Source organism: Marmota flaviventris, chromosome 2, assembly GCF_047511675.1.
Source record: "Marmota flaviventris isolate mMarFla1 chromosome 2, mMarFla1.hap1, whole genome shotgun sequence".
Taxonomy (NCBI): domain Eukaryota; kingdom Metazoa; phylum Chordata; class Mammalia; order Rodentia; family Sciuridae; genus Marmota; species Marmota flaviventris.
Genome location: NC_092499.1, coordinates 25,867,421 through 25,890,197, shown reverse-complemented (window position 1 = coordinate 25,890,197; position 22,777 = coordinate 25,867,421). Strand labels below are relative to the sequence as shown.

The 22,777-nt window shown below is 36.9% G+C and overlaps 1 protein-coding gene across 1 annotated transcript in view; it reads right to left on the bottom strand.

Annotated features, from left to right (window-relative positions):
• The window catches only part of Snw1 (SNW domain containing 1), a 37,570-nt gene extending 16,550 nt beyond the window's left edge, over nt 1-21,020 (bottom strand). Inside the window, exons 1-6 of the mRNA XM_027931581.2 lie at nt 20,963-21,020; nt 17,081-17,234; nt 11,016-11,177; nt 1,946-2,041; nt 1,745-1,851; nt 837-941 (exon numbers count right to left, since the gene is read on the bottom strand). Of these exons, the coding sequence (XP_027787382.1) occupies nt 837-941; nt 1,745-1,851; nt 1,946-2,041; nt 11,016-11,177; nt 17,081-17,234; nt 20,963-20,976 (638 nt within the window). The 5' untranslated portion in view covers nt 20,977-21,020. The remainder of the gene's footprint in view (nt 1-836; nt 942-1,744; nt 1,852-1,945; nt 2,042-11,015; nt 11,178-17,080; nt 17,235-20,962) is intronic.
• Nucleotides 21,021-22,777: the final 1,757 nt, after the last annotated feature.

Sequence of the window (22,777 nt, the reverse complement as noted above, 5' to 3'; positions counted from 1 at the left end):
ACAACTAAAAAATAAATTTTTTAAAAAATTTAATTAAAATTTTGCCAGAAAGATACATCTGTGGCAGTATCACAATTAACACAGTGAACGTATCCATCGCTCCAGAAGTTTCTGCATTGCACTTACCTATGTCTCTTGTCTCTCCCTTCTTCTGACCCCATCTTCTTTTCCACAGGCAAGCACTGTTCTACCTTTTATTACCATAGATTAGTTTCCATTTTCTAGGGTTTTATATAAATGGAATCATACTATATGTACTTGTTTTTACCTTTTACTCAGCATAATTATCTTGAGATTCATCTACACTATTGTATTAATACACTTTAAAAATTTTTTTTTTAGTTGTAGATGAACACAGTATTTTTATTTATTTTTATGTGGTGCTGAGGATCAAACCCAGTGCCTGATACATGCAAGGCAGCACTCTACCACTGAGCTACAGCCCCAGCCCCTACTTTTTTGGGGGGACTGGGGATTGAACCCCAGGGGCACTTAACCACTGAGCCACATCCCCAGCCCTTTTTTTGTATTTTTGAGACAGAGCCTTTCTAAGTTGCTGAGGCTGGCCTTGAACTTGCAATCCTCTGCCTCAGCTTCCTGAGTCACTGGGAATACAGAGGTGAGCCACCATGCATCCCACTTTTTAACTAGAACATTTTTCTCCTTTAATATCTTTAAGAACAGTGGTTAGCATCTTTAAGATATTATATATAAGATATTAAATATAAGACATTATATATCAAATATCCTTTAATACCTTTAAGAACATTTGGGACATTTTTCTCCTTTAATATCTTTAAGAACAGTGGTTCAGTCTTGTGAAACAATCTACTTACTTGAACCTTGGAGGTTCCATTGGATCTTTCTGCATTTCTACCATTCGAATAACCCTCTGTTTAGCTCCAGAGTTGAAAGCTACTCCTTGCTGAGATGGTGTGTACCTAAAGAAAGTAGATGGAAAATAAGAGTGTAACTAATTCAAGTTTTCAGTAGGTATTTTCCTATTATAATCTTAAGAGACTACATTTTCAAATCTCTTCACAAAGGATTAACAGAAAATTACGAAATATCTAAGCAGAGCCATCAGGAACAGAAATAAGAGAATTAGCAGGAATTATGAGTTACAAACAATGTAAACTGGAGTGGTTAGATTGTCAACAATCCATCCTCATCCATTTTCTAACATGGAAAGTATAATTGTTCAGTTTCACAGAGAGGAGGTCTAGAAATAGTAGCTATTTTCTAAGTGTGTATTTGAGGAAAAACTACCCACATAAAAATCCCAGCAGGCATCTCACAGCAGTTTTTGATTAAGTTGTGAAACAGAGAAAAAATAATGGCAGCAGCCCTAGCAGCTCTGAGTTTTTCTTTAAAGTCTATATGTGAATCATTCGTCCACACAAAGATTTAGTTGAGTGAAGCCCCTCAAAATTTAGAAGGATTGTAAGGTCGTCTATTATATTCAATAGGAAAACTATAACAATTGTGGTTAGGATCATATACCACAAGTAACTTATTTTCTAAAATAAAAAAAAAAAATACTTTGAAAACATCAATAACAACATACATCTTAATGTGGACATCTTTAAAAATTCTGCTTTAAATTGTTTGCAAGGAGAGTCAATAGATGTCCCTATTCAAGACAATTCATTTATAATTATGACTATGTACGATATTGAATGAATACCAGAACTCCTAAGTCAAATGAAGTCTGAAAAGAAATTAAGACTTCCAGGCCTCATACCGGATGTACTGAGCAGGAGCCAGTTTATCAGCTGCTCGAACTGGCATGGCTGCGGCAACCTTCTGCGATACAGATTTCTCTAAGGCTACCCTTGTCTTTTCTGTTATCTGAAATAAGAAACATCATACTGAGTGGTTTGGAAGTTAATAAGGATGTAAAAAGTCATCTAAGATAATTATATATATATCAATTCCCAGTTACCTCTTTAATAGCTTCTTCATCAGGTCTTTGTAGGTCTGGATCATCTGCATTCATAACCTCCTTTGGAACCAGGTCAGTGTATTTGCTATAAATGACCTGAAATGTTTAAACACAAGCAAGCAGAGAATGAAAAAATGCAACCTCATTAAGTCATTCCAGATGTCAACATGTCCTCTCAGCACACTTATAAATTTAGGACACTCAGTTTTGTCTTTTTGATTTTAAAACCAAGAAAGCTTAAACTATATACACAAATTGCTGCCTGGGCTGTAAGTTAATAATTTTCCTTTGACCCCATGCATTTAAATTATTTGAGATCTTCTAATCAAGTCAGAATCCAAATAAATTGTGCCAACAAAATCTTATGCATCAGTGATCTCTATTTTTGAGGCTCACTAGGACTTGAAATTAATGATGATATAAATTGCCCAAAGAACCATTATCTCGGATTAAAAACTCATCAGAATTTAAGTCAGGTTACCAAATAATTTCCAAATTCACTGGGCCTAGAAAATTTCATTGACCTCATCGTATTTATAATGTTTCTCTTTTTCTGCCATCAATTCTATTCACAGACTAAAAAAATGAATATGTGCCACAGTGAAAAAACGCAGAACATTCTCTTCCATGAGAAGACAAAAATGAAAGAGAAAAAACAAAATACATCCTATATACATAACTTATTTTATACCCAAAATTAAGACTGCTAGGCTTAATATAGATTCTTTTAGACTGACAATGGGTGATAGGCCCCCAACAAACAGAATATTACTTGCTTTCACAGACTTCTATAGTTAAAAAAAAAAAAAAAAAAAAAAATGCATACAGCAGATTTTAAAGAAAAAGAGATCATAGAAATTTAAACACTAAAATAATAAGCATTCTAGATTTTAATGCTTTAATTAGAATTCTTTGACAAAAAAGAACAACTTATAAATATGAAAGAAATTAAAATTCCTAAGCATTTGAAACCTTCCAAAGTTTTCTACAGAAGAAAACTATAAGTCAAAATCTTATACTAATAATTTTGTTCTATCATATGACAGTTCTTAAAACTGTTTAGGGAAATTCATATTATTCCTAATTTCCCATTTCAAACAGTGGACCAAGACATTCTTAGGCTTACTTGACCTGACCTGGCTTTGCCTGCAGCATCAATCTCCCTCCATAAATTCTCACTCCTTCATGCATGTTTCGGTCATACAGCTCTTCTGTTCCTTAAACATGCTTTCCCACCAGTTCTGAATCTTTACAGAATACTGACCCCAGTTATTCATCTCTGCATAAGATCAAAAGGGCCCATACTGGTGAGGCCTGACTAGCCTTGTTAAAGCAGCAGCCCTTTCCTCAACCATTCTGTTTCACACCACTCTTTACTGTCTTCAAAGTGCTATTCACAGTATGAAATTATTTATTTATTCTACTTGTTTACTATTTTCCCTATTTAAAAAAGGCTAACATTATTGAGCACATATTATGTCACTTTTTGTTTTAATATATACATTAATTAATTTGACCTTAGTATCAACCCTAAGAGATAGGCATGATGATTATAGCTGTACTAGATGAAAATATTCATGAAAGTATTTCTGATGCCTATAACAATGCTTGGTGCATAAGAGATATTTAGTTAATTTTTTTGTACAAATTAATGAATAAATTAATTTAGAGAAGCTTTATCACATGCTACGGGTACTTATATTTTAGGTACTATAGGACCAACTTTTTTTTTTTTTAATTTAAAGAAATGGAGTCTTGCTAGATTGCCCAGGCTGCCCCTGAACTCCTGGCCTCAAGGGACCAATGTGCCTCAGCCTCCAGAGTAGCTGGAACTACAGGTGTATACCAGTGTGTTCAGCTAAGAACTTTCTATATAAGCTACTGCTTTCCCAGGAAAAAACTACCTCATAGGTATAAACTGAAATCTTTAGCTTGTTTGTCTAAGGAATGAGAAGAGGGATCAGGTAAGAAAGTACAAATTTAGCACAAGATATCCTATTGACATGTGAGCTATTAATGTTATCATCCTTCAAGGTTTATTTTGGAAGGGACCCTAAAGCTGACTTTAATGAGAAGTTAGGCTCACTACATTAAGATTACATAGCATCGGGCTGGGATTGTGGCTCAGCGGTAGAGCACTCGCTTAGCACGGGCCTGACACGGGTTCGATCCTCAGCACCACATAAAAATAAAGGCATTGGGTTGTGTCCATCTACACCTAAAAATATAATAAATGTCTTAAAAAAAAAACAGATTACACAGCTTCTAACAAACACCAAATGTCTTCTTTTCAGGAAGGAAAAATCCATACCACACAAATTGAAAATTATATAACAACACTACAGAAGACAATGAAGGGTTAATAATCATTTTAACTATGATTAACCTAGACTATGAAGGGTTAATAATCATTTTCATACAGCAATCACTATAGGAAGATTCTAAGTAAATGGTTCCCTGGTAGTCATATAAGTTCAACATAAAGTCTCAATACTAATTTAGCATACAAGAGCCATTTGCTGTTTCTTATTTGGGTATTCCAAAGTTAATAACCCTTTAAATGAGCATCAGTAAGATTCTACCATCTCACAAGGCTGAGTGAAGGACATCTGAAGAGTAAGATTCCTCCACGATAATTAACTATAAAACCCCCAATTTTTATAGCCTGAGAACCAAATGTGCTAAAACTCAGTACATTCCAGGAGGTAATGGGGCTGGATAGGGTTATCTGAAAACTACAATATATCCTTGAAGGCAGAAGCATAAATGAGCTTTGTGAATAAGATAAAGGAGGAATTCCTCTGTAAAACAGATAATTCCTTATTACTGAAAATAGGCAAAGAACTAGACTAACTGAAAGGATGAATCTGTCAACATACACACTGTGTAAAACAGAAAATGCTATCTTTAGTCTTACTTTGTGTAATCATAAAAAATATTTAAAAAATTTTTTTTTTTAGTTGTTGATAGAACTTTATTTTATTTATTTATTTTTATGTGGTGCTGAGAATTGAACCCAGTGCCTCACACATGCCAGGCAGGTGCACTACCTCTGAGCCACAGCCCCAGCTCTCATAAAAAATTAATAATTTATCATAGGGTCAGTTTAAAGTTGTTAGGGTTTTTTTTTTTTCTTTTTAGGATGTAGTTAGAGAGCATTCTTTTAGGTAATATCATGTATATAACATTTTCTATGAAACTATTTCAGAAAGAAAAACACATATACTAGGGCCTTTATTTCAAGATTTGTCACTGAAGTTCATAATTGAAAAGGAGAGAAGCATTTAGTTCTATCAAGATTTATTCCAAGAAACTTTTTTCTATCTAATTTTGTATTACCAACAAGTCATATTCACAGTACTTACTTTAAATGTACAGAGATCAGTGGCCTTACAACTTGATATAAATATTACCTTGTGGAATCCTGACTTATTCTCTTTACCTCTTAATACTTATTGCTAAAATTGGCATTTTCGGAGGAAGGGGCACTAGGGAATGAATCCAGGGGTGCTTTACCACTGAACTATATCCCTTGTCTTTTATTTTTTTAATTTTAATTTTGAAATAGGGTTTTGCTAAGTTGCCAAGAATCTTGTTAAGTCACTGAGGCTGACCTCAAATTTGCAATCCTCATGCTGCAACCTCATGTAGCAGGATTACAAGCATGCACTACTGTGCCTGGCTAGAATTTCCATTCCTGCTCTCAATTAATATTTCAGTGAGAATTCTACGGTCAGATTCCTGAGATAAGTTAGGAATCTTTGCACTACAGTGCAAATAAAAAAAAATCCCAAAAACCATTTTCATCTTTTGTTGAGAATTCTGCATAAGTCTCCTAAATGATCATGAATTTTTAAAATTCCATTTTGTACAGTAAGTAGTCGATTCCCATTTCTTTTAAAATAGAAAATCAATGCTTTTCATACAGGGTTTTGCTGCCACCTCCAGCTCCCCTCCTATAGTCTTTATAAACGTAGAAGGTGTTTCTGGTTAAGACAATGGTGGTTGAGTGGAACACTAGTGGCATTTTACAGGTAGAATCAATTATGTTAAACATTGTACAAAGCTCAAGATAGTGCTGAATAATCAAGTAATGTCACACTCAAAATACCAATGGTATATAATGTGTACTCAGTTAAATTTGAATTATTAAATGCATTCCAAAACTCCATGCATTAATCCATCCACTTTTAACTATAAATAAATAAATAAACAAAAAAACAGTGTGAACTTGAGAGTGGTATTTCTCTATATTACCAGTTTTGGGTTCAGTTCTAGTGGTTGCATTATAGTCAAGCATATAAGCATGGAAATAATGTCACTGTATAAAGGAACAAAGCTTTAGAGACTTTACTGGGTCAAAGTACTGAAATCCAAAAATAAATGGTTCAGTTTTAACTCTATTTTTTTATATAACTATCAATATAGATGGTTGTCACAAAAATAAAAATATTTTCAGACATTTCCTATAAACCAGACAAAATTCTTTGTTTCCATTTTTGAAATATAATGCAAAGCTGTATTTAATTCATAATGTTACAATATTTTGTATTTGCCAATGTCAAATTATTGTCCCAAAATGTTGCTTTTTCCTAACTGATGAGAGTAGAGAGGTAGCACATCATACCAGTGAAATAATTATCTCATAAGGAGACATGCACTAAAACAAATGCTAGAGTCAAGTGAAGCTTTCCAATATAAATCCTGCACATATAGGGGCCTCTCATTTTCTTTTTGTAGGGTAGATTATGCTTCCTCAATGACTTCAGATGAAGTTTTTTTCCCCCCATACCAGGGATTGACCCAGCTTTACCACTGAGCTACAACTCCAGTCTTTTTATTTTTTGAGACAGGATCTTGTTAAGTTGCTTAGGGCCTCGATAGATGGGGAAGGCTGCCCTTGAATTTGACAATCCTCTTGCCTCAGTCTCCCAAGTTGTTGGGATTACAGGAATGCACCACCACACCTGGCAAGAAGTGGTTTTCTGTTATACAATGAATACTGATATTATTCACCTAACAAACACTGGTAAATGCCTGTGTAACAAGCTTTCAGGCACTAATGTACCTGAAGAGGAAAAAATAAAATATCCAATCCTTGCCCTACAACAGCTCATAGTCAAATGATGTGTTAAACAGCTATGAAAAACATTGGGACTAGAGATGAGAGAGTCAACGTAGCCAGGGAAGATCAGGGAGAGTATCCTGGAATAATAAAGAATAAGCTGAGATCTGAAAGCAATAGAACTTAGTCAAGGGTACAGTGCTCCAGGCACAAGAAGAATGTTCATCAAAGTTCTCAAGATAAGAGAGAATGTGCCATATTAGGAGGACTAAAAGTAGTTCTTCATGGAAGATTTTTGAGAAGGCATGATAATGGTTATTTTATATTGAAAATAAATATAATGGCTAAAACTGAACTGTTTACTTTTTATTTCAGTATTCTGGTCCTGAGAATTGAGGCTAGACTAGGAAGGTAAGCAAAGGGGCAAGCTTGCCATAAGGAGGTTGGCCTTTATCCAGAAGACCATGGAAGCCAAGTAAAGATTGTAAGCATGTACACTTCTATGTGTATATGTAGAGGAAAGAGAACAGCAGACATGATGTGTCTGTTTTTTTTTCTGGCAGGCAATACAAATGCAAAATAGATGGGCTGAGACTTTGCTGTGGTAAGACAAGCAAAAATAATAATGGCCTGAACTAAGTAGTAAGGAAGGGAAGAATACTTGAGAAGTATTAAGGAAATTACATAGACACAGTTCCTAAATAGATGAAGGGTCTAGAAGAAACTAAAGAACTAGAATGATTGTTAAGCACAGGGAGAGCATACTGGCAGTGTCACATTTGAAACTGGAATATCCTTTGACTCAGTGAAGTCCACATCTAAGAATTTATTCTACATGTAAAAAGAGGTTTGTATCTATCTTCAATAAAGTGCTATTTGCAAAACCAAAAAAATAAAAAATAAAAACTACCAATGATTTAAAAATTAGGGTGTAACTACACCATGGAAATATATATAGATTCTTTTTTTAACACATAACCTATGTATACTAACAAAAATCTTCAAAACATTAAGTTAAAAAAAGGTCAAAGGAAGTTGTATTAAAATCCCATTCATATAAAAATCTGTTTATAAATGAATATGCATATATAAAGTTAAGAAAAATATATATATCAATATCTAAATCAACAATAAAAGTCTGGAAAGATATACATCACTGTAGTAAAACTAGTTACCTTTGGCAGGTAAAATAAGAGAAAACCAGGTAGAACTCCACATACTTATATATATAGTATATATACTATATACATATACAACGTATATATGTATATAGTGTGTGTATATACACACACCATACGTACACACATATACATACTATATAGCTGTAGCTCAGGGTAAATCTGGTTTCAATCCCTGGTATCAAAAAAGAAAAAAAAACTTCATCTGAAGTCATTGAGGAAGCATAATCTATCCCTGCAAAAGGAAAATGAGGCCCCTATACATGCAGGATTTATACTGGAAGCCTTCACTTGACTCAAGCTGCATATGTTTTGGTGCATGTCTCCTTCAGGTAGTATACACAGTATATATATATACATATATATACATATACATGCAGTATACATACTCTATATACAGTATGTATGCAGTGTATATATAGCTTTAGAGTATATACATGCTGTACATCCTGTATATACCACTGTTATCTTACCATGAGAATATATTACATGTGTAATATTTTTAAAATCTATAAAATAAGAGAAAACAGGACTCTCTGAGGCTTTGGTATAGGCAATGAGAAAGATATCACCATCATTCACTGAATTAGAGAATACAGCAGATAGATTTTACAAATTATACATTTAGGTTTGGATTTGATTACGCAGCATTTTAGGGAAATCTTTATATAACTGTCTGGGCTGGAAACACAGATTCAACAGTTATCAACCTATGAGTGGTAACTGAACCCATGGAAATAAATTATATATAAGTTAAGGAGAATGCACTGTGAAAGTGTCAGAGATCTTTCTCAGAAAGCTACCACCACAAACAGGTTGAGGTGAAGCCATACTAGTGAATTAGAGAATTAAAGGGAAGTGAAGTAGCATGAAATCCAGCTCTTTATAAAGAATCTTGAGAAAAGTTGAAGAAAATTAAGTGGAAGTTAGGTGGTAGTTTAGAGGGAGCTTTGAGGATAGTCAAGAAAGTTTTTCTTTCAAAAGATAAGAAAAGCAGGCACATTCAAATGCTAATAGGAAGGAGTGTCAGAACTCAAAGACTTGCAGTTAGAATTCAAAAGACAGTTGAGAAGAATAACTAATATGTGAGATTTGGAGGGAAAGAGAAAGGATTGCAAACCAGAATATATATGGCAAGATGAGACTTTGATTATAATCACAGAACTCAATATCCATTTCAACCATTTCTTATAACTTTTGAAATGTAAATACTAGGAAATTTAAAATAAAAAGATGAGGCTTAGAGAGAAGGTATTTCTTAGGGAATCAAAAAGAAAAAGGTAAATGAAGAATAAAGTTGCCAGTTTTCTTCTGTCTTTATACTGAAATAGATGTGAATTACCTGTTCAGGATAAGACAGGATGGAGAGAAGCAGGAGTTACACACAAGTTGGTGGTAGCAAGAAGGGAGCAGGGCTGAAGATATAAATTTGTATGCCTGCATTTTTCCAAAAAGCTCAGCAGTCCTGTTGGAGGACTAAGGATGGGCTGTCAGTACTATTTTAGAGGGCAAAATAAAAAAGTCTGGGAGAGAGAAGCAAAGGATAGGTTCTGAAAAGCTCTCAGGTATTTTTTTCCAACATCATCAATTCTAAAGAAACGTTTTACTTCTATCTCAAGTATTTATTTACAAGGGGGAGAAAAACCAAACTAGGTCTCCTCAAAAATAGTTCCTTGGCTCTGGGCATAGCTGCTATATGATGAGATTATTTTAAGCAAATTTTATTTTTGGTTTTTGGATTACTTTGCAAGCAGGGCCATCCTAAATCTGCATGCAAATGCTAGTTTTGTTCTTAATCTAGGGCAAAAGAAGTTTGTGTTTATTATCCAAATGAACTATTAAAATAAGAGCTGGGATATAGCTCAATGGTAGAGCATGAGCAAAGTCCTTTGGACAATAACACATACACAAATTTAAGATAAATAAACAAGTAAAATAAAATAAGCATCTATAAATGTATTCTGTAAGCATATGGAGGGAATTAGAAGAGATGGCAGACAAAACTAAAAGTAGATTTTGGTTTTGGTGGGTGTAGCCTCAGTTGTAGAGTATTCGCCTAGCACACAGAGGCACTGTGTTTAATTCCCAGCATTGCCAAAAAAAAAAAAAAAAAGGTTGACTTTATTAGGGTTTTAGAATTGTAGACTTTAAATATTAGAGTGTCAAAACTACAAACTAATTGTATTTGAAATATAAAACTAAGTAAAAACCATGAATATAAAAGTCACTAAGCCAGGTATGGTGGCATATACCTTTAATCCCAGCTACTCAGGAGGGTGAGGCAGGATGATCTCAAGTTCAAGGCCAGGCTGGGCAGCTTAGTGACATCCTATCCTCAAAATAGAGAAGGCTGAGGATACAGCTCAGTGGTTAGGAATACCACTAGGAGGGTTGGGGATATAGCTCAGTTGGTAGAGTGCTTACTTTGTATGTACAAAGCCCTGGGTTCAATCCTCAGCACCATACACACACACAAACAAAAAGAACAACAAGCAGCCCTGGATTCAATCCCCAGTACTGCCCCTTCCCCTAGCTCAACAATTTGTGTAGAATTTCAAAAGACAAGTCACTACTGGATACAGTATCAAAGTTAACCTAAGCATACTTCATTGCTACTTTTATATATTTTTTTGGTGCTAGGAATTGAACCCAGGGTCTTGTTCATGCTAGGCAAGAGCTCTTCCATTTTAGCTGTGTCCCTAAGTTCACTGCTACTATTAATATAACACACATACACACACAAAACAAAAACAAAAACAAAAAAACCTCACAAAACATTCATCAATGAGGAAAACAAAAAACAGAGAACAACCCAATGAGAGATTACCTTGTCTTTTGACTGTCCTTGTCGAGCAATTGCATCATATTTAATCTTTCCTTCAGGATCCACCTGAATGGCCAGTGCATTTGACATTTTTTTCTTTCGTCCCATATCCAGGGGATACTGGGCCACATGGATTTCTGGAAAGGCACCTCCATCTCCAAAATCCTGAATATTAAAAGGAATATTTAGTAATAACTAGAGACTCAAGATAAATTCATTTATTCAACAAATAATCATTGAGTCCTTAGCATCGTAGAGCTTACAGGCCAATGAGCAAAGATACAAAAAAATATATTCAGAGTGCCATGAGGGTAATACAGATCCTGGAACCGGGTGCTACTTTGATAGAATGCTTGCTACAGCCTTTGTTAAGAAGCAACAGGAGTGCCGCAGTCTGGCTGGGCACAAAATAATCGAGCCACCACAAAAGCCTTGTAGATTCAAACAGCAACTCTTTATTCCTGAACTCTCACCGACACTCTACATGCACATTCTGAGAAAATACAATCCCTCCACCGGGCTCTGCGTACCAATACTCTCAGAACCCCATGAGAACTCAATGGGAACTCTCAAGGAGTGGGCGCCTGAGGCAGCAGGATATGCCCTAATCCTGGAGCCGCCCTATTCCCAGCAGGATCCACCCTAAACCAGGAGCCACCCTAATCCCTGAGCAGGGTCACCTTTCAAACCAAAATGCCATGCGTCATTCCTACTTGGCTATGGCTCTCAGCAACAGGAGTAATGTGTAAGCTAAAGCCTGATGATGAGAAAGCAGTTATGGGAAAATCTAAGGCAAGCATTTTCTAGGCAGAGCAAACAGCAAAAGTGAAGGACCTTCTGCAAGGAGGAGCTTGGCATGTTCTAGGAAACAAAAGTCCAGTGGAGCTAATAGCTTACTGTGAACAAAAGAACTCACACCATATGAAGGTGGTTCCAGGCCAAGGCAAAAAATGTTAATGATATGTGGCAGAAAAAAACTAAGAAAATGTTTAGGACAAAGCAAAGACTGTGGTTTTGGCATGTATGCACACACACATATAGGTAAGAGGTACTTAGGGGTAGCAATGTAAAGAATTTTTCTCGGAATTAGATTTTATTAAAATAATATCATTGGGCTGGGGATAACACAGCAACACTTTGGGTTCAATCCTGGGCACTAAAAAAAATAAAAAGACATCATTTACTCATTATTATGAGAAGCAATAAGATAGGAAGAACCTAGAAATGAATTACCATATTTCTTTCTTTCTTTTTGTAGTGCTGGGGATCAAACCCAGGGCTTCAACCATGCTAAGCAAGCATTCTTACTTAGCTATATTCCCAGCTTGGAAAACATACATGTGTGAGTGTGTACATGACTGACACACACATACACATACACATACACAGTATATGTGTTGTATTATTACTGGGGGGATGAAATGGGGGGAAGAGATAGATTCTAAGTTGCCCAGGCTGGTCTCAAATTCCTGGATTCAAGTGATCCTCCTGCCTCAGCTGGGACAACAGGTGCATACTACTACACAGGGCTCACACTTATAATAGTGATTACATACAATTATTTAGGAGGGAGAACAGACTTCTAAAGTAGAACCATATAAAGAGTTTGTCATTGATGTTTATATTGACGGAAAAAAGGGCCAGGCATGGTGGCACATTCCTATAACCCCCGTGGCTTAGGAGGCTGAGGCCCTATGTAACTTAGCAAGACCCTGTCTCAAAATAAAAAATAAAAAGGGCTGGGGGTGTGGCTCAGTGGTAGAGCACCCCTGGGTTCAATCCCTGGTACCAAAAAAAAAAGGTCATAAAATAAACATTAAGATCAAGTATAATTTTAAATTTTAAAAAATTTATTTATTTATTTTGAGAGAGAGAGAGAGAATTTTAGTATTTATTATTTTAGTTTTCGGCGGACACAAAATCTTGTTTGTATGTGGTGCTGAGGACCGAACCCAGGCCGCATGCGCGCTACCGCTTGAGCCACACCCCCAGCCCCCCCCCCCCCCCCCCCGCAAAATTTATTAGTAGTTGCTTAGTACCTTGTAATTTACAAAATGAAACTCATTTTATCTTATTTAACTTTTATAACTAGCACTCTCATTTTTTCATTCAGAAAGAATTCAGGTTTAGAAAAATTAAGAGATTTCCTAAGGTCTCATATGCATATGAACTTGAACTCCATTCTTTTGATTCCAAAGGGCTTTTTCACTACTCTGAGATACTTTTCTTAAAAAAACAGTCACGGGGCTGGGATTGTGACTCAGTGGTAGAGCACTCGCCTAGCACAGGCAGGACTCGGGTTCAATCCTCAGCCCCACATAAAACTAGGGGCATTGTGTTGTGTCCATCTACACCTAAAAAAATAAATATTAAAAAAAGAGAAAAAAAAAGTCAAACCATGGTACAAAATAAAAGACAAAGGGATAAACCCACATAAATACAGTTATCTCATACTAGACAAAAAGCACCAAAAGCATTCTGGGAAAAGATAGCCTATTCAACAAATGGTGCTGGGAAACTAAAATCCACATGAAACAAAATGAAATTAAACCCCTCTCTCTCACCCTGAACAAAACTCAACTCAAAGTGGATCAAAGACTTAGGCACTAGAAGAGACCCTGTGCCTAACAGAAGAAAAAGTAGGCCCAAATCTTCATTGTGTTGGCCAAGGATCTGACTTTCTTAACAAGACTCTTAAAAAGTACAAGAAGTAAAATCAAGAACAGAAGCAACAATAAATGTTGGCGAGGATGTAGGGGAAAATGTTCATACATTGCTGATACAACCATTATGGAAATGGTATGGAGACTCCTCAGAAAACTTGGAATGGAACCACCAAATGACCCAGCTATCCCACTCTTTGGTTTATATCCAAAGGACTTAAAATCAGTGTACTACAGTGACGCAGCCACATCAATGTATACAGCAGCTCAACTCACAATAGTTAAATTATGGAACCAAACTAGGTGGCCTTCAACAGATGAATGGGTAAAGAAAATGTGGTATATATACACAATGGACTATTACTCAGCCATAAAGAACAACAAAATGATGGAATTTGCCAGTAAATGGATGGAGCTGGAGAATACTATACTAAGCAAAATAAGTCAATCCCCAAAAAACCAAAGGGCAAATGTTTTTTCTGATATGTGGATGCTAATTCACAATAAGTGGGGGTGCTAGGGAAGAACAGTTACTTTGTATTAGGTAGAGGGGAGTGAAAGGAGAGGGGCCATGGGGTTGGAAGGATAGTAGAATGAATCTGACATTATTACCCTATGTATATGTATGACTACACAAGTAGTGTGATTCTACATCATGTTCAACCAGAAGAATGAGAAATTACATTCTTTATGTGTGAAGTGTCAAAAATGCATTCTACTGTCATGTGTAATTAATTGGAACAAATAAAAAGACAGGGGGAAAAATAAAAAAGGCCAACCAGTATAGGCCAAGAAACCCCAGTATGAAAATAGAAACTTTTTGAAGGTTGAAATAGCCTCCTCAAGTTTCAGATTTTAGACTTCCGAGGATTAAGATTAGGGGTACAAACTGGGGTGCACAATCAGTAAAGTCTAGACAAATACCCTGAAACCTGAAAAACTTCTGGTCCCAAGGATTTCAGACAAGAATACTCAATTTGCACTACTAAGAATGATAAGAAAAACATTGATCATTTAGAGGGGTCTGATGGAAAAATTATAAAAATATCCGCTTTTACAAGACATCTTCAAGCAATATTCCATTAGATCTAGTATATATGAGTCCCTAGGTATAATATGCTTATTTGCTGAGAGATTTGGAATATTTGAAAATGAACAGAATAAAGTGGAAAGAGAAATTTTCTTGTAAATTAGGCAGAAATAGTTAAAATATTCCCAAGAAAAGTGCTTCCTGTACCCAGACCATCAATCTGACACATGCTCAGATTTGCTAGAGTTCTTCAACTATAATAAGCACTTCAGAACTGTAGATGTAGCATTATGTGGTCATTAAGCTTGCCAGAAAATCATAGCTTTTACACTGAAGACTAGAACAAAATGCCTTCTTCCACAGTACATTCACTCTCCTCAAAGCATCCATGGCATTTCCAGATTAGCTGGCCATTTTAGTTTGATTTTCAAATAAACAGTTCTGTTCCACCAGGATACATGAAACCTTTGATAATCAATTAAGATTTTAAAAAGCAGTCAAATGTCATAAAGCTGATCCATTGTATGTAAAGTGAGGCCTGCCACCCCCATTCTGTAATCTACTGAGAAGCTAAAAAAAAAAAAAAGATATAATTTCAAGAGAAACAGAATTCTTCAATTAGCTAATGCCAATCACTACCTTTTTGCTCCAGGTAAGAGGGCATTATAGCCTCCTCTTTTATTTTGCCGTTTCTCACAAATTACAGTCCCAGAGAGAACAAAACCAACAACAAAAATCCTTCAATATAGTAGGGCTGCTCTTCTCACAGAGGAATTCATAAAGACCAGAGGAAACATGAGGGGGAAACCTCCTGAAATATGTAAGGGCCAGGTACAATCTAGCTGGGTGTTTATCTTGTAGGCTCTATCTACCTAGTCTGACAGGCAGACATGGGGGAGAGAAAACAGATGGCTTCTTATAGGATTCTAAGCAACAAGTTTCAATTCAAAAAAATATTATGATCACCACTTGGAGGCATATGAAAAAGGCAAGCGCCCCCCCCCCCATTTGTGAAGTAAAAGTCATAACCACATAAGAACAGAATATAAGAAAGTGATAAAATAAAAATAAATGAAGTGCAAAAACACATAGCCATTTTAGATTTTTTAACGGGGCACATCCATTCCTTGGCATGTGGAAGAAAATTTGTAGTAATGAGAATGAACACTGGGAGAGGGAGAAGAAAAAGGCTTGATAAAAGCAAAGTTTATCTTGTGTTAAAAAATATTTATCTCAAATGTTTGTTTTCTCCCTAGATAAGGAATGTGGTTGTTATGGCCTGGGTTTGTCTCCCCAAAACTCATATGTTAATGCAGGAACATTCTGAAGTAAAATGACTGAACTGTGAGAGCTATACCTACTTAGTCCATCCTAGTTTGAATGGACTGACTGGATGGTAGATAGAGACTGGGGGGAGGCGGGTCACTGGGGGTGTGCCCTGGATTCATCTTTCCTCCCCTTGGTCTCTCAGCTTCTGGGCCACCATGAGGTAAGCAGCTTTCTGCAGTCATGATGCTAGGCCTCACCTCAGGCCCAAAATAAGAGCCAGCTAACCATGGACTAAACCTCCGTAACTGCTGGCCCAAATACACATTTCCTCCTCTTAGTTGCTCCGGTCAGGTATTTTGGTCATAGTGACAAAAAAACTGACTAACACAGTGGTCTAGTATGGGAAGATTTCCCTGGAATCGGGGAAAGAAATATGCAATTGAACTGACTGATGTATAGGATCCTGAGTAACAGGTGCTGTCGAGAAGTTTGTTATTTGGAAACAAGGCAGAGAAATAAAAAAGGATCACTCTATAGATTCTTCCTTCTCTTCTACTTCCTGTAAGTCAACTATAAAATTTTGTCTCTCATTTCCCAAAACATTATCTAATCTGCTGATTAACATTCTCAGACTGAAGAAAACAGATGAGGGGTTAAAAAAAAAAAAAAAATCAATAAAGGAAATGCTATTAAACCTTCCCTTAAAGGAAACTCTTTCAGAGTTATATGGTATTATTATTTTAGTTGGGGTTGTGAGGGAACTCAAACATAAAAATCACTTTATTTTTACCTCTTACTTTACCATTATTGTCCACATGCTATATAATTCCTAGATTCATAAAAGTATGTTAGTTCCTTATGTACATGTTTAATAGTTTCACATTAGAAGAGACAAAATGGCGTAGTTCTCTAGTGATCACAAACCAGTGATAATAAGCAAGACAAAAAAGAAATCTTCTGAGGGAAGTATGTCTTGAGAGCTCACAAGCAGAATTTCTATCACTGATATTAATAATCAGAAAATCTAGGGTTTAAATATATTTTACAACATATAATAATAAATTTCAACATAATTTAATAAATCGAAACAGAACATCCATATTTACCTCTAACAACCGAGGTATCCAGCCTTTTCGGTACCCGTATGGGGGTGGTTCTCTCCGGGAGGAGACCAGTGAGGTCTGCCGTGATCGCTGAGATCTTGCTTTTTCTTCAGCCTCAAGCTGGTCTTGAGATAGCTGAGTAGGTGCAGGTAAAAAGCTATAGAAAACAAGAGTCAGAATTTTAAAAACTCTTACATATACCAAGCATTTTATTATGTGTGGCAAAAAAGAAGCACTAAGAGACATATAATAAAAAAAAATCCAACTGCAATCAAGACAAATGGTATCCATTATAAAAAACTACAGATATTTACATAATAGACAAACTATTGAGCTTTTATTCTTCTATATTTCTTTTAACAAGCAAATACACATTCCCCATTACCCAGGGGCCGAATGTCCATCCAGTATATGATTTTCTAAATATCCTTCCTATTCTTATACTTCTTTTAAAAACTATTTTATTCATACGTGCTCCTTACTTTTTTAACTATTTCAATGTCAATACAAAAGAACAAGGATTCAAAGTGAATTTAACAAAGACACAGATACAAGAAAATATAAACTGCATACTTGAGGGCATTTTCCCAAGAGTCTAATTTAGAATTAAATTTAAAACTTAATAGGCTAAAGAATGAAAGCAGAAATCCTGAAGATGTGGCATTATTTAATCAGAACAACTTTCTACTAAATTACTCTTAACAACTTTTAAGTATTATGTTATCACAGTGGTATCTAAAGTCCAAATAAAACAAAAGGATTCCAGTAGATGTACATTGAAGGGAAAAATAATTCAAGTTCCTCTGTGATTCTTGGCACAAAGTCTGAATATGTAGGAGACTTTATTCAGTTATCAAAAATATTTCTTGATCACTTGGGTGCAAACACTATACTAGACAGGCAATGAAAGTATAACTGAGTAACCTTATAGTCTTATGAGAGAGAAAGACAATTGCACAAATCCATAATTATAAATACATTAAGTGTTAAACAAAAAATACAGAGTGCTATGACAGCATTCAACAGAGGGTTTACCAGTTCGGGGAGGTCAGGTTATAATAATGGCTAACAGCTCAGAGTTCAAAATTTACCTTGTAACACTTAAAAACCTGGGTGAGTTATTTATCTCTATGAGCCTGTTTTCTCGCCTGTAATGACAGATCACAGAAGAGTATCTACCTTATGAGGTTCTTATGAGCATTAAATGAGAACATTCACCAATCAGTTGGCAAAGTGTCTAGATACTGCTAAACCTATGTTCCATAAATGAGTATTTGGACTTGTCCCATGATTTCCCAGTTTGTGTTCACTGCCCGCAAACTATGCTCCCTCTTGGCCCTCAGCACACAACAAGAACATCTACTTATTGAACTGCAATTATCTATTAATTTACCTATCATTTCCTCACTAGACAGTGTTATGCTCTCTGCCTGTTTCATCCTAAATGTCAAGGCATTGTCTAGCTGACTACAGGAGTACCTTAAATGTCTGCAAGGTGAATTCACTCATCCCTTGCACTCACCATCTTTATGTCACTATAGCTTTCTCACCTTTACTCAAACAAGCTGTCTCAGGCCCTTTACATTTGCTAATATTCTATTTATTTATTAAGAACAATTTCTGCTGGGCACAATGGCTCATACACCTGTAATCTGAGCATCTCAGGAGGATCCTAAGTTCAAGGCCAGCCTCAGCAATTTGGTTAGGTCATGAGCAATTTAAGGAAAACCTGTCTAAAAAAGGCTGGGGATGTGGCTCAGTGATAGAGTGCCCCTGGGTTCAATCGCCAGTACAAAAAAAAAAAAATCCAATTTCTGTGCACCCTAGCATTAAAGTCTCACTCAATCACACCTCCCTAGAGCCGTTTTGCACCACCTTGTCCAAAACAGTCACTTCAACAGATGGACTCACAATCTAACCCTTTCTTATTCCCAGCATTTATTACTAAAGGCATTATTGATTTTACTCATATATAGTCTGTCCTACTAAAATATATGCATGAGGATGGAGAATGCAATGATACAGGAAAACCAGTTTCTCCTACTAGCTCATTTAACAATCGACAACATGTAAGATTTAGGACACCAAATGTGTGGGATGCTTCCCTTACACATCAAGCAATCAACTGTCCTTCAGGGTCTCCAGTGCATCCTAGTTGGGTGTTTTCTAATGCAATTCAATTTTGATAGTGTCTAATGGAGATAGTTCCAGATCCCACAGGTTAGATGCCAATTCCAAGTCTGGACTTTTGACTCACTGACTACAAACTAGAGTCTGTACCACCTCAGCTCAAACAACAACAAAACCCCAAACATTTACCTAGCCAGGTGTAAGAGTGCATGGCCCATAATCCCAGCTATCTGGGAGGCTGAGGTAGGAGGACTGCAAATTAAAGACCAACCTCTACAACTTAGCAAGACCCTGTCTCAAAATAAAATTAAAATTATTATGGGCTTGAGTCCAAATCCTGGTACTTACAAAAAAAAAAAAAAAAAAAACTAACTAATGTTTATAGATTTATATAAAGGATATTACAAAAGACACCAATAAACACCAGATGGAACCTATGGAAAGCTAGGGTAGTCCCCCAAATTGACCAGAGACTGCAATCTGCCAATGCAATTTTAAGCACAGAATACCCACTACATCTCTGGTATTGTTTCCAGGTGTTCATTTCCAATTCCATGTTTTCCAAAAATTCTTCATTCATAACCCTACTACTATCTAGTGCAGTGCTTTGCACCTGGAGGACATTAAAATGTTTGCTGCCTGTATCATTTACTAAAGGAAACTCTTCAGTTCACACAACTCATTGAATCTAATTCTTTTTACACTTAGGCTGGTATTAAACAAATAAACATTGTGTTGTTCTTTGTCTTACGATCGTACTAGTACCCCATCTTCTCTGCAACTCAAAAGTTATATTTCCTTCCGTACAAAAGACTCCTAAGATAGGGCAAGATACCCAGTAGTAATCCCCTGTAATTGAAACATTTTTAGGATTCATCAGTTAGGGAATATATGCGAGGAGAATGAAGTGTATTACAGGGCCTCAAGCTGAGGTCCTAAAATGATTACTTTCTTTGCGCTTGTACTGTTGAGTTCGCATGGAAAGTTTTTCTACTTAGACGGAGCAGCAAGGTCTCGGGCTAGCACGAGTTACGTAACTTCTTGGAATCTCCCACTTAACAGCATCTTTTCTCTTAATAGCGGGAGCGCTTTACCTTCGGTTACCAAGGCAACCGGGAATAGCAAAAAATCGGAGATAGTTCTATCTACAGAAGAAATTCTAAGGTCCAAAGTTAAAGTGCTGAGCAAAGGTGAATTTGGAAGAAAGCGGACTCTACTGAGGCCACTTTAAAATCCCTGTTCAGTTCCGCTCGCAGCCCCTCTTTTTTTTTTTTTTTTTTCCTGTTCCTAGAAATCCCAGTATCGGGAAACAGGCGGGAGAGAGATAGAGATCATCGCAGACAAACGGCCCGAAAGCCGCGAAGTCGCCGCCCGCGCGCTCCACTCATCCCGGAGAAATAAAGACGCTGCCCTCCACGGCCCCACCGCGTCCACCCGAGCCGCGGACATGCGGGAGCGCCCTCCAACCCGCTGTGAAGCTTAAGCGAAGAACACGTGAGACTCCAGCGCGAGGCCACGCCGCGGCTTTCGGACACAGAAAGGGGGAGAACTCAACCCGGGAAGCCCCTCAGGAAAGATCCCGGTTTCGGCGAGGCCTAGTCGCCGCGGCGGCCAGCGGGAAGGTCTAGCCATGACCCTAACCCACGTCGTTCTTTGCCCCAGGCCAGGTTATCTCCGGGGACGTGTAGACAAAGAAAAGAAAAAGGTGTTTACTCCCAGACCCTTCCGTATCGAGGACTCGAATCAACAACCCACCTGGTGAGCGCCATCTTCTTCCGCTTCTTCCAGGGCGAGCGACAGCGCCTTTCCCGGCGACGGGGAGCGGAAAGGAAGGAGCGCGCCGTACGCAGGCGCCCTGGCCGCAAGGCGTTGTGGGACGCGTAGTTCTTTAAACAGTAGTAGTCTGTACTCCTGACCAGACCTAGCGGTTTATCACGATAATAGCTTGTGTCAAAAGCAAGTGCATTCAGGAAATGATATAAACCGGTCATTCGTATTCTGTGACCTGAGACGGCGTTCCCTAGGCAGAAAAACGAAATTGAAGGAAGATGCCTTTTTCGCTGCTTTATTTTATTCTCTACTCAGTCCCATTCCACTCCACTAGTAAAGTTTCAAATATAAAAGCCTTCTGGGGACAACAATGTTGAGTGAAAAGGTGTCAGGTTTTTAAAACGGTAGAAAATCGTGAGACTGGACAGTTATTGTGTGTGTGTGTGTGTGTGTGTGTGTGTGTTTATATTCATTATGTTGTATTGATTGTGAGACTTAAATGTGGGTAATATAGGTAGGTAGCTTTCTTTCTTTTTTCTTTTTTTTACTTTTTTTACTCTCTAAAGTTCTATAGAAATACGTTGGTTCTTAGAGTTAATATTTTGGCTGACAGAGGTGTGATTTAACCTTTGCTCCAGGAATGTATTATTTCTAAAAAGAGCATAAAAGAGGAGCAAATTAGAGAAGGTCCCAAAGGCAAGATCAAGGGGCTTAGATTTAATTCATCAGGTGATTTGGAGATGAAGAAGGACTTAAGTAGAGGGCCACAGTCAAAGAAACAGGCAAGAAAGACAACTCTTGTGGCAGCTGGGTTTCTATGGCAATGAGAGACAAAAGAGGCCACTAAGGGCAAGGTTAAAATAATTAACATGGGAAATCAGTAAGACATAGACCAAGACCTGGGATGTAAGATTGAGAGAAAGGGAGGGAGAAGAGCACTTAGAATCCATTTTCATTTTCCACAGAGGCATATCACGTGAGGCATTTGCACTAGTCATGATCCCTTGCTGTCCTTGGGGTGTATAAGAGAATAGCAACAGTTTTAGCAGAACATAATTAAGAAAGCAAATCTGCAAAAATGACATGATATTATACCTCAAGGCCTAGTGCTTTGTTTGGTTTTGTGGGAGAGGGATTTGGTGTTCTGGCATCTTGTATCTTCTTTGCCCACACATCCCCCACTATCACAGGCATTTAACAGCTGCCTGTTCACAGTAGAGAGCCCAGTGCAACCCCCAATCAGGACTGTGCTGGGTTGCAAGAAACACTGAATTCATTCCACTCTTGGAATTCCTGATAGAGGGTGGAATGTATTCTCAGAGAACATAGATCCCAACTGGATTCCTAACTAGCTGTGACTGTGTAGCCACAAGTAGTATAACTTGCGAGATAGGAGGGTGGATCGGTTAGGCACAGATTCTGGAGTCAGATTTCTTGAATTATCTATACATCCTAGATAAGTCACTTCACTTCTCTCCCAGTTTTTTAACTGGCAGAAAAAAATGAGTAAAGTAGTATAACCTGTCTCATAAAGTTGTTAGGAGATTAAAAAGTGCTTAGAACAATATCTAGCATAGAGTAAGCACTCAAAAAATAATCATGATTTTCTGTCCTTCATTTAACTGACCTTAAAATTTATTGAATTTCTTGTGCATCAGGTTTTGCATCTATAAAGTGAAGCAGTTGAACTTGGTTTTATTTCTGGGTTACCTTATAATGAATGTTCTATTGTGTATGGTAGAAATGAGTAGATCAGAATACAACTTTATGAATCACATGTTTAATTGAGGTTTTCTTAGA